We start from the raw sequence: 12,999 nt of genomic DNA on the forward strand, positions 1-12,999 counted from the left end.
TCCTATATAGTGTACAACATCCCCGGATTACCTTATCTAAGTATTACATGGACATTTCAGATGATATGTCTTGGCATGTGGTCATTTTTCATTAACTTATTAAGGTCTGTTAAAGCATCTTTTCCCCCTTTTGACACCTTGCCATAATTGAATGCAAAATTGACTGTAAGACTGAATGAATGCCTGATATTCATGCAGTAAGTTGATGGGGCTTCCTTGGTGTCTAGCAGGCACCATGCCCAGATGAGTGTTTTAGGAAAAGGGGCTCTGTTGCTATCTAACATTGGCTATGGACAAGTGACATCTACCCTGTGGACTTCATTTTCCTCAGCTGTAAGCAGAAGGGATTCATTACAGCATCTCTAAGACCTTAAACATTTTATGATTCTAAGGCTTAGGGGGAACTGGGGGGAGAATCCAAGCCGTGAAGCGTTGCTGAGGTGCAATATACGATTGAAAGTTTTTTTATGTATTTCTTGAAAGAATGAATGAAACAATAATTAGCATAAAGTCAGCCTCATACTTCTTTGGAGACAATGGAAAGTAGTGATATTAAATACTCATAATTTTAGAGTTTAGACTAATGTGTTTTAGGAAAAATACTTTCAAAAAGTATACTTAATGTTTTTTCCTCAGAGTTTTCACATTGAATTATTTCTTCTTAACCCTAAGGTATATTAAATACTTAGAAAAGCCAATAATTTTAATATTTTAAGCATAGGTGTGCTCTGCAGATCATATATATTCTTCCTAGAAGAGAAATATCTTTTAAAGGACAGCTCTCTACACTTTATACTCCCCTGCACTCACTTATTTCATTACATTTGTGCAACCTAAAATTGTAGGTATAAAGCTATTTTGGGCATGCTTTTTCCAGAACCTTGTAAGAATCAACAGGAGCATAATTTTAAGCTACAGAAGTGCAAAATAAGCACAGAATCCTAGCTACCATAAATATAAAGACCAGAATTCTAACTTGGCAAAAACACATAAATACTAGCAATGGGGGAGAGGGACATAAGGACAAAAAGGTCGAATTTTACCAGGTATTTCTGTATGTTTATAAACCTTTTCTCTGAACTTTGTGTCTTCTCAGAGATGGAATTTTGTGAAACCCCTCACACTCTGTGCTCTGGCTACCAGACAGACATGCACAGTGTTTCTCGGCATGGCTACCAGCTAGAGATGGGATCTGATGTGGACACGGAGACAGAAGGTGCTGCCTCACCTGACCATGCGCTGAGAATGTGGATAAGGGGGATGAAGTCAGAGCATAGTTCCTGTTTGTCCAGCCGGGCCAACTCCGCATTGTCCTTGACTGACACTGACCATGAAAGGAAGTCTGATGGAGAGAATGGTAATAGAGCTATCTGTATTGTTTACATAAAACCCAGAGAGGATGCAGGTTTTAGCCTTTGATTTGTTTTCCTTCCCTATGTCTGCCTACCCTTCATTTTGTCTGCAGAATGGAGATGCAGGTTAGCAGGGTCCCATGGACAAGGCATGTACCTAAGTATCTGGCAAATAGACACATTCATTTACAATAATAGATGAAGTACTTTTTATTTCTGGTGATTCCCCCGAAGGAAATAAATCTCATAGAGTCAGTAATATTGTGCATGTCTTATTCATTACTCACCTTTCATTTTCATCTTTATTTTCCAGTGCAATACTAGTGATATTTATTTTAGAAGTACTCATGTCATGTATTCTGGCTTTGTATCAATACATGAACAATGAGACGAACAGCTGTATAGCAAGCTTATTATGTATGTGCTCTCTATTCTGATTCAGATTAACCTGTCAAGTGTACAGAGAAAGGCAAATTAACCAGATTGGACTGAAATGATTAAAAAAAAACCAGAAGGTGAACATCAGCCATTTGCCAGACAATAAGTAGTAACAGCAGTGTCATTAAATTGTAGTTATATATTATTTTCTTACAACTTTTAGAAATGGAAAAGTTTTGTCATTTTGATTTGTTGGGAAGAGGTTAATTTATTTTGTTGTCTGCTTTTCTGTCCCTACCGAAGAACAAAGTCCTTTCATAAAAATCACATTACTGCTTATTAAACACATTAATCTAATCTCCTCCTCATTCTGTTTGTCTAAATTTCATAGGTCCCATCACCATGACCACAAAGCCTGGTCTGTTAGCAGTGGCTAATGAGTATTTTCTCAGGTGTCAGAGAGGTAGCCAACAGCCCTGTACCTGCAGCTTTTTCTATTCTATCCTCCTCTGCCTCCTTCAGCCTGTAGGAGACATTGGCCACAAGGATATAATCAGGAATGACATTTGTAATATCACTAAATATCCTATCACCAAATATCCTTGAGGGTCTTGATATTTTAGGTTTATTTTCATGTATGTATGTATGTATTGTTGACTTAGGCGAAGAGTGTAGAGGAGGTGAAGTGTGGAAGTGAGAAGGGAACATATTTGATCTATGTCGTGCATATTCATGTAAGTGAAGCAGCAATAGGATGGAAGTTGGGGGACCTTGGACTAGTCCCTACAGTTTTGGGGCTTCAACTGTCAAACAGGAAAAATAACGACCAAATTTATGTGAAATGGGGTGATAGAGGCTCTCCTGTATTTCAAAGACATTGTTCTTCGTCATCTCACTCCTGACATAAGGAAGTTATAGCCAGTTCACTGGGTTGAAACATTAAAATAAAAGAAAGGAATTTCCCCGTAGTGCTCCACCATTCTTCTACTCCTGCAAGACCCTAGGTATGGGTTTCTTCTGGGGTGATGAAACCTCTGGAATTAGATAGTGGTAGTAGTTGCACAACTCTGTGAAAATACTAAAAGCCACTGAATCGTACACTTTAATAAGAGTGTGAACATTATGGTATGTGAATCGTATTTCACTGAATTTGTTATTTAAAAAATACTACTGGATGAAGGGTAAGGATTGAAGATTGAAGAATCCCAGATGACTTGGACAAGGATTAATTAGTAAAAATGTTTGCTATTACAGGTTTTAAATTCTCTCCTGTTTGTTGTGACATGGAGGCTCAAGCTGGGTCTACTCAAGGCAAGTGTTTCCAAATATTCAATGACAAATTATTTTACCTCACCCCATCCCTGACACCCACCCTACAACATTCAACCCTGCCTGTCTGATAAACAACACACAGGCCTGGTTAATTAACCTGTCAAAGATTAGTTTATTGGTAGCTTGTTGGTTTGCTTTCCTGTGGAAGACTTCATGTATGTGTATGTTGATAGTAATGAGGAGGTGAGGGGGGAGCTAGGTAGAATAGGGAAACGTTGATTTAGCATGAAGGCAGAGATTTACATCAGGTTGGGTTGGTTTTGGCCTCATGACTTTCTGTTCTATCAATACATTATCTATGATTTTTTACATGACTCTAGCCGTTAACATAGTATATAGTTCGGATACTGTCATAACTTTACACCTAGCAAATGGTCTTGGTCTTTTCCTTCCGACACTCTGGCTTGGCTTAAGAATCACACTATACCTATGTCATCAATTATAAATAACACCTTCAAATGAAGGAAATGTTGTTCATTCTTTTCTGTAGACCTGTTTTTATACTGTGTCATTCCTTAGTGAGGGGACATTGGTGTCCTTTTACTTTTGCCTTCATTGTGCTCATTGGGCTTTGCCCCTTTGCAGAGGGATACTGAAAGCAATATTTATTAATGATTTTAATGAAAATCAAACACTTTGTGGCAGAGGGAATCCTCACATCTGACCACAGGGCAATGACTCAAAATATGTAAGAAACTGGGGGAAATGGATCAGAGGGAAGATATATTAGAATCAGCTTCATCAAAATGCATATTATCCTCCCCTTCTTCCACCACGAGAACTGCTTACTGTGATGAGCCACTATACGCACTGTGTTCACGTGCCACGTCCCTTGGATGTGTTAGGAACCTTCAGGAATGTTTGGGGCTGTTCAGTTTCGTTTTGCCTTCAGTCTGTAATCAGCCATCTACCTTGATCATGTAACACTGTTTACTGAGACAGAGTTGGAAGACTCAGGAGTAAAGGCTGTGTATCTTTTCTTTTCTTTATAGGTTTATTTTCCTTATGATTTATTTTAGGAACTGGATGCGCGACCACAAAATTGGGCAGGGCGCCGATATAAAACTATGATCCGCTCTGCTAAAAACTAGTCCTTAACTGTAAGCCTCTTTTGACCCAATGTGCACCTCCAAGGGGGACTTCAATAGAACATAGTGATAAAAAGTTTGTATTGTGAAGCCAGACAGCTTAGATTTAAATCCCAGCTGTGTGATCTTGGGAAAGTTGTCTAAAGTTTCTGTGCCTGAACTTCATCATTTGTAAAACAAGGAGAATATTACTATCTACCTCTAAGACTTTGTGATGATTGAATAAATTAATGTATATAAAGGTTTAGAATAGTACTTGTAACATATGAGTACAATAAGAATGTTCACTATTCTTACTGATCAGCACTTCACAATTTCCAAACACACTTTTAATATCTTTATCTCATTTCATCCTCCTGACCCATCTGTGGAATGATTCTATTGTTGTCAGCATTTTACATAGGAGGAAGAGTTAAACAGCAATTCAGAAACAAGTTAGCTAAATACAATTGATTGTTTTCCAAATAGCCACTTCTTTCCTCCCTTGGATCATGAATGAATATAAGATATGAACTTGAACAACTTTTCTCCACTCAGAGTTCTGTTAAGTTTTACTCTGCTCCTACTAGTAATTTTCAGTAAGGAGTATACAATTTGGAATCTTATGACTTAGAGTAAGATTTCACCAATTTAGATTCCAAAAATTTTCAGTCAGTGATACCAGGCCTGGCCTGCCTTCAACATTTCCATAGATTCTCACAGAGGAGGTTTGAGTTGAGAGTGTAAATGGTTTTTCTAAAAAAATGTTAATTTGAAAAAACAAGTTATTTTTAACGAATTAACATTTGTGTGCAAATGTGGCTATTTATTTCCCATTGATCTCATACATTCGTGAAAGCAGGCCTAGCAAGGAATCTATTTCAGTAATTTGAGTTTCTATATACTATGTTGAAAAGAGTAAATAGCTTAAAATTGGAGGGATTTATATACTTCACTACCTCAGACTCCATGCCACTGCATCCCTGTGTTTCAGTTAATGTCAATGACATTTTATTTTGTTTCTGTCTTCCTATATACATTCTGATTTTTAGATTATTGATGAGGCAATGGGCACAATATCATGGATCGGTTTAGGATGATTTAAGCTTCACTCCTGTAAATTTGGGAGAGAAGTGAAGATTGGGGAAATTGTTAATTTGGGTGTGCTGTTCAACTGAGAAAGATTCTGAGATGTGATTTCAAAGACACTTTCAATTCTATCCATCCTAGGCTATAATGTCTTGGATTTTCTACTTATATTTCCAAAATCATGTCTATAAGGACTTATTTCTTTCATTTAATTAATCGATCAAGCCTTTGAAAATATTTATTTTTTCTCATTTTCGTAAACTCTATTTGGTTACCCTTAACTGAATTGAAGTTTCTGATATGCTTTAACCCATGAAAAATTAAAATAAATAACCTTCCATTTCAGTACCGAAACAGACAGAGGTCTGCAGTACAAGGAAGGGAGAGCAGCAGGTAACAGAAGAGAATGTGGATTTCTCGTCTTTCACAGGGCAGTCAGAACACTAAGGCACTTTATTTCCATTCCCTGAAATTTGTCCTAAGTAAACCCTTTGTTGTCTATTGACGCTTAATCGGCTGTTAGGAAAAATGCAGATTTACTCAAGTTAGCTTCAACCTGAGGCCCGTGAGCAGGACACTTTGATATCAGTCATAATACTTTATTCATTTTACTCCTTTTCTACTCCCATTCCACGTTACTACCAACCTTACTATTTATTATACTTGAGTTGTGTATTTTCTATCTTCACGATGGTTTTTAATAAGTACTAGATAGGAAGCTACTTGAAGACAAAGCCTGGTTTATTCCATATTTTTGCTTCAGTACTTAGCCACTGGATCTGGAGCCCAGTAGGCACTAAATAAATGAAAAATATGCTTTGCTCTGAGGGGAAGAATTAAAACTGAGAGATAATATATTTTGTAGATCTTCTCTAATAGAAATGCTACAGTGGGTCAAACCTCTGGTCATCTAACACACAACTGCCTCTAACAGGTGATCCAGTGGGCTTTTCTTAGAAGGATTTGGCAGTCCTACTTGAGCATTAACCTCAGTGATTAGGGTGTTCCTCAATAATTACATTTGACTCTACATTAGGTTGGAGGAAAAAACTATATCAACAGCTAAATCTGAATAATCAATTTCCAAGAATGTGTTTCTCACATATGGCCTAAATGAAACACTTGGATTAGAAAATGTGAAAACGAAATTGCTTATCAAGAAGCTAAATAGAGGGAAATAGGTAGAGAAAAGACATTTATAACCTTTAATAAAGTATAAGTTGCAAAGAAATTATTTATGGCTATGCTCTTGTTGATAATGCTATTTCTATGTAAGCAATACTTATTGAGCACTTACTCTTCGCCAGGCTCTGTATTGGAGACTGGGGATATATAAAAGATGACCAGTACATGATCTCCACCCCCAAGGAATTTACAGTCTAGTGGGCAAGATTGATGCCCTATTAATTAGGATTGTTTATTATTATTTATTATTGTTATTGCAGGTAACAGCTTGAGCTAGCTTAAAGAGAGAAAAACAAATTCATAAAAAGGGCATGTGAATGCTTCATGGGACCAGGACAAAAGAAGGAACTAGATTAGAAGAATTGCCTGGGCTTTGCCTCTTGCTTCTGAATCCATTTCCTTCAGTCCTGTCTCTGCAGATTTACTTTCTCTAAATCTCCATCCACAAGGCAGGCATAAAACCTCATACAGTTCTCCAGTTTATATTTCTTCTGTTCAGGAAAGAAGTTGAGATTAACTGGATGTTTTTCAATGCCGTTTCTAAATTCCAATGAGACAGATTAATTTTCCCAGCTTGAGTCAGATGTCTACCACTGGTCACATCAGCTACAACCAGGGAGTAAGGTCAGCAATACAAATGTTGCTTTCTGGGAACCCATCCACTGGATTCTTGGAGCAGTTTGCAATGCAGGCGGTCAGAGTCAAGTGAGCATGTATACCCAGTGAGGTCTACCAGAGAAGATAAAGAGCTAACTTTAATATGATTTAGTTAGTACCCTGATAAAAAAATATGTGCAGCTTGCTATGAGAACACAAGGGATGTGAAATCATTTATTAAAGTAAAAATTGTTGTATTAATGCAATCTAAATAACAATGTTCTCCGGACGGTGAGTGATTAAGAACATGGACTGCGGTATAAGATAGATCTAGGTTTGTGCCATGGTTCTGCCACTTTACTGTGTGTCCTTGGACCGGTAGCTAAAGCTCTCCAAGCCTCAGTTTCCTTGTCTGTCAAATGGAGACATTACCTATTTTAGTTTTTGTATGTGAGGATTAAATGAGAAAATGGACATATAGCACTTTACAGTGTTTTATATTAAATTAAATGCTCAATAAATCTTAGTCGTGGTTATCTTTCACACAACAAGAATTTATTATGCATGTATTGTGAGGTAGGTGCTACAGGGTGAAGTCTCTTTTATCAAGGATTAGCCAGACATGCAATGTGGCTTCTGAAACATCTGGTGTCCCAGGAAACTCTAGCGTAGCAGAGTTCAGCCTACCTTCTCATTTCAAACTGGGTAAAATTCCTTGCACTTGTCTTACCTTAAATAATACATCATTTTAATAGCCAACAATCTTGTTCTGCTAAGTAGAGAAGACTATGAGAGGGAATTCAATGAAGCACTTCAACCTGGTTGAGGGTTAACTTTGTACTATTGTATGTCCTATTGTCATTGTAGTAGCCCCTTAAGGTAGAGCTGGAATTTCAGTTACTCAGAAGCCCTGTTGATTTCCATGATTGTTGGGCAGCTGAGCTCCCTATGCACTGCTCAGGAACTTTACAGGTAACAGATTATCTGATACAATCCCATGATAGCCAAAAAATCCGTTAGTACTACTCCCTATTGCTTCTGTACTGCATACCACAGAAACCTGGTAATATACCATGTACTACCAATAAACACCATACCATCATAGCCATGCATTTGTCATTCTCAGACCCTGAATTGCTTCATCGGAACAGCAGGCAGGAGTGGTGAAAAAATAGCTAGCCTAACACCTGGGTTTCTTGAATGACATATAATAGTTATACCCAAATGAGGAGTTATGCCTTCTGATATTTGACCATGTGGGGCCATTCATGTGCATTTAATGGAAGGGATTTGTTTGTTCTACACTTCTTTCTTTTGCTTTTTTTGTTTTCCCTTGATAGTGTAAGTTATACAGGACACTTCCATAGCCATAACAGTTCCTCGGGAACCATCTGAATGTCGAAGGAAGTGTGTGAAACAATGCAATGACTTGGTAATAGCTTTGGCAGGAGCCCTGCCATATAACTGACATCCTGATGGCTCTGTTGGATCCATTAGGCATGTATAAGACAGTGCAGATGACTTTGTAATGGCTCCTTTGGAGACGTTACACAATCAGAGGAAGAGTGTAAGTCATTGGGATCACTTTATGTGTGGGTGAGACACTTCTGCGTTGACCATGATACTCTTACAGTTGAAAACAATTTTGATGATATTGAAATTTCAAGCCATTATAAAGTTAGATATAACAAGCTTATATTTTCCTTTTTAGTAGGGAATTTTAACTACTATTTTTTTAGTATGAAAGTAATATCAGCTGATGGTTTAAAAATTAAAACAGTAAAAACATGTTTAAAGTGAAAATCCTCTCCCTCTTTACGCTTCTATATAAAGTATAAAAGTCATAGGTTTACAAAGATTCCATCGTGCATATGCAAGAAAATAAAAATTATTAACCGGTATATAAATCTTTTAGGTAATTTTATAACTAGGACTTCCAGTTGTATCACCAGGGCAAGAAATTATCAAGACACTCTTGAGAGGTAGCCAGTGTTAACAGTGTATTATGTATCATTCCCCAAATGTTCTGTACATGTACAAATGGGATAACATAGTAAAAGAAGACCAATAACTTTTTTCTAGTTAATATTATACCTATATAATATTAAATATATATAATGTTAAATTATATCTATATAATATATGTAATATTATCATCTAGTTAATATTATATTTTCCCATGTTTGCAGTATAGATCTGCCTTATTCTTTTTTTTGGCCACACTGAGTGGTTTGTGGGATCTTAGTTCCCCGACCAGGAATCGAACCCAGGCCCTGACAGTGAAAGCGCCAAGTCCTAATGCTGGACCATCAGGGAATTCCCCTGCCTTATTCTTTTTAATAGCTGTATAGTATTCTGTTTCTGTATGTATCATTTTTTACTTAGTCCCCTGTTTATGGAAATCTATGTTTCCAGGACTTTGATATTAAAAACAATGCTGGGGCTTCCCTGGTGGCACAGTGGTTGAGAGTCCGCCTGCCGATGCAGGGGACACGGGTTCGTGTCCCGGTCCGGGAAGATCCCACGTGTCGCGGAGTGGCTAGGCCCGTGAGCCACGGCCGCTGAGCCTGTGCTTCTGGAGCCTGTGCTCCGCAACGGGAGAGGCCACAACAGTGAGAGGCCCGTAAACAAACAAACAAAAAACAATGCTGTACTTAACATCTTTGTACACATCTTTTTGCATACCTGTTGGATAATTTCTTAGAAGTAGAAATGATGGGCTAAGGATATGTACATTTGACATTTTTTATAGATATTACCAAATTTCCCCTTTAAACAACCAGTTTATCTTCCTACTAATGCTATATACTACTAATGCATCTGTTTTCCTGTATCCTTTTCAACACTGGCAAGGAATGAAAAAGATTTCTAATACCCAATCTGCTAGATGAAATATGGTATCTTTTTGTGCTATTATTTTGCAATTTACTTATGAGTGAGCTTGGGCATCTTTTTGTATGTTAATGGACCATATACATTTCTTTTTCCTAAATTGTCTGTTGACATCCTTTACCAATTTTTTCTATTTGAATTTTTCTATTTCATTTTTAATTAATTTTTTAAGTTGAAGTACAGTTGATTTACAAGGTTGTACTAATTTCTGTTGTACAGCAAAGTGACTCAGTTATATGACATACATTCTTTTTTTATATTCTTTTCCATTATGGTTTATCCCAGGATATTGAATATAGTTCTCTGTGCTATAAAATAGGACCTTGTTGTTTATCCATTCTATATCTAATACAAATTTTCATATTTCTTATTAATTTTCAAGAACATTTTATATATAAGAGGTAAAAAAAAACCTTGAATGCATTATGCATTTTTCCTAGTTTTTCATTTGCCTTTTGAAATAGGTTCATATGATGCAGTTGTGTTTGTAGATATAGAGCTTTATATTTTTAAGTGGTCAAATTCAACCATCTATACTTTATAGCTTATGGAAGTATATGAAGATTAGATAGATAGATAATAGATAGTAGGTAAAGATACAGATATAATTGTTAACAATATTATAATGTCCCCAATTCTAAAAGTAAACTGCTTGAAAATTTATTTTCATTTTAGGTTAGAATATAAATATCTATATACAGATCATAAATCTAAATGGATGGAATGCATGAATGTAGTGTGCATCATGGTTATATTTACCTGAAAACAGACTTCAATGTGGAAGTAGTTTCAGTATAAATACAGCATAAATAATGTAATTTTTAAATTAGAATTTTTTAGGTTAGTCATCATGATTGATCTTGATATATTGTTTAACCACTTATTTATTAGTACATTAAATAGTGTACTAATGAGTAGTGTACTAAGAAGCCAAAATGAGTTAATGTGGGGAATTCCCTGGCAGTCTAGTGGTTAGGACTCAGCGCTTTCACTGCTGAGGGCAGGGTTTCAATCAGTGGTCGGAGAACTAAGATCCTGCAAGCCGTGAGGTGAGGCCAAAAAACTCAACCAACCAACCAACCAACCAAACAAACAAACAAAACCCAAAATGAGTTAATGTGCTTACAGTACAGCATGTTACTTTATAAGGATCCATGCAACTTGATATTTTAGTTGAATTAAAACATAGGCATGTTCATAGTATTTTAAAATATATTAGTTAAAATGAAAATATGTATCATAAAAATCTAGAACTAATGAATAAATCCAAGAGCCAATTCTGGGATGGGGGGCATAAAATAGATAAGACAATCAAGAAAATGGGAGACAATAAGAAATAAGCATGTCAGAATAACTATAAATAAAGAGGCAACTGCTTCATAAGAGACTACTTTGTGTACCTCTTTTAAGATATGCTTGAAAACATGGGTGGAATAGATGATTTTATAGAACAAATATGAATGACCAAAATGCTCTGAGAAGATAGATAAATATAAACTTTCTAATTTATATTATAGAAATAAAATTTCCAAAGAACCACCCAAACCAAAAAAAGTAGCAAATGTAGACAGTTTCATAGACAAAATCTGCCAAAACTTTAAGGAACACATACATCATTTCAATGCTACTTAAATGTTTTCAGAGCATAACAAAAGTGGAAGCTTCCAAATCTTTTTTTAATTTTTTGAAAGGAAGAAAAGCAATGAGATCTAAAGCAGAAAAAGAAATCGCAAAGTAAATCTACAAACCAATTGTAGTTGTGAATACTGATGCAAAATTTTTAAGTAAAATACTGGCAAACAAGGTCCAGCAATATAGTAAAAGAATAATACACTACAACTAAGTGCAGTTCATACTAGGGAATGCGAGGATAGTTCAATACTAGGAATTCTGTTACTCTAATTTATCATATGAATAGATAAGTATAGATAAACCATATGAAAAGTTGCATAGATGACAAAAAGGCATTTCATAAAACCCAATGTTGTATTAAACAAACACATAATATTTACTCTCTGCTTGATACTGTTAAGTATTTTAGATATTAATGAGTTTAATTCTCACAACCACTCTATGACTTAGGTACTAATAACATCCCCATTTACAAATGTGGAAACTGAGGCACAGTGAGGATAAGTAAAAAGTTATTTAGCTAGTACGTGGCAAAGCCAGGATTTAAATCCAGTCCGATTCCAAACCCTTGCATTTATCCACTGTACTATACTACTGCTCATTAATTTTTGATAGAGACTCTTAATTTTAAAAAGTATATAATATATATAATTTCTTATGTAAAATCACAAAATCCAGTTTTACTCTAAGTGAGGAAACACTACAAAGATTTCTGTTAAAATCAAGAACAGAAAAAGGATGTCCATTTTCACCAATTACTTTAAACTTATAATGAAGGTAGCAACTGTAGCCATGAGAAGAGAGACTGAAGTAAGAGGAATAAAATTAGAAACAACGAGGTCAATTATTATTTGTAAGTTATACAGTTGTATATCTAAAAATTCTAAGAAAACTAAACAATAAATTAATACAAATGATAAAAATGCAGTAAATTAATTTGGTATAACATTAGGACACCAAATTAATAGTTTTCTTCCATATAAATCACAACCAATTAGAAAATGTGGTTGAATAAATTATTACTTTTACAAAAGCAACAATGACAACCAAAATGCCTAGGAATAAACTAGCAAAAAGACCAAGACACACACTCATACACACATACGTTTACACACACAAACACAGACACACACACAACAATGCTATTGAGGAATATAGAAGAAAACATAAGTAAATGGAAAGCCCTACCCTGTTCTTGGATGATAAGTATCACTATCATAAAATTCTCCCTAAATTAATCTATAATTCTAACATAGCTCCAATAACAATATCAATTGGTCATGTAAAAACTCTGATTTACTGGCGCTAATGTTCAAATGGGAAAAAAAAACCCAACATGCAAGAATACCTTGAAAATATTTGGAAAAAAACATAATGTTGTGATAATAAGTTTGCCAGATGTTTAAATATATTTAAGTTCATTTTAATTAAACTAATATTCTAATACATGAATAAAGTGTTAGAATGGCAAAGGA

General features: G+C 35.5%; 1 protein-coding gene across 3 annotated transcripts in view; it reads left to right on the forward strand.

Annotated features, from left to right (window-relative positions):
* Positions 1-12,999, forward strand: part of TENM1 (teneurin transmembrane protein 1) — a 566,015-nt gene that overhangs the window by 77,609 nt on the left and 475,407 nt on the right. For all 3 annotated transcript variants that reach the window (XM_060136803.1, XM_060136804.1, XM_060136805.1), the window contains exons 2-3: positions 1,097-1,357; positions 2,985-3,041. In XM_060136803.1, the coding sequence (XP_059992786.1) occupies positions 1,097-1,357; positions 2,985-3,041 (318 nt within the window). The remainder of the gene's footprint in view (positions 1-1,096; positions 1,358-2,984; positions 3,042-12,999) is intronic.

The sequence above is a fragment of the Lagenorhynchus albirostris genome, chromosome X (assembly GCF_949774975.1).
Source record: "Lagenorhynchus albirostris chromosome X, mLagAlb1.1, whole genome shotgun sequence".
NCBI lineage: Eukaryota > Metazoa > Chordata > Mammalia > Artiodactyla > Delphinidae > Lagenorhynchus > Lagenorhynchus albirostris.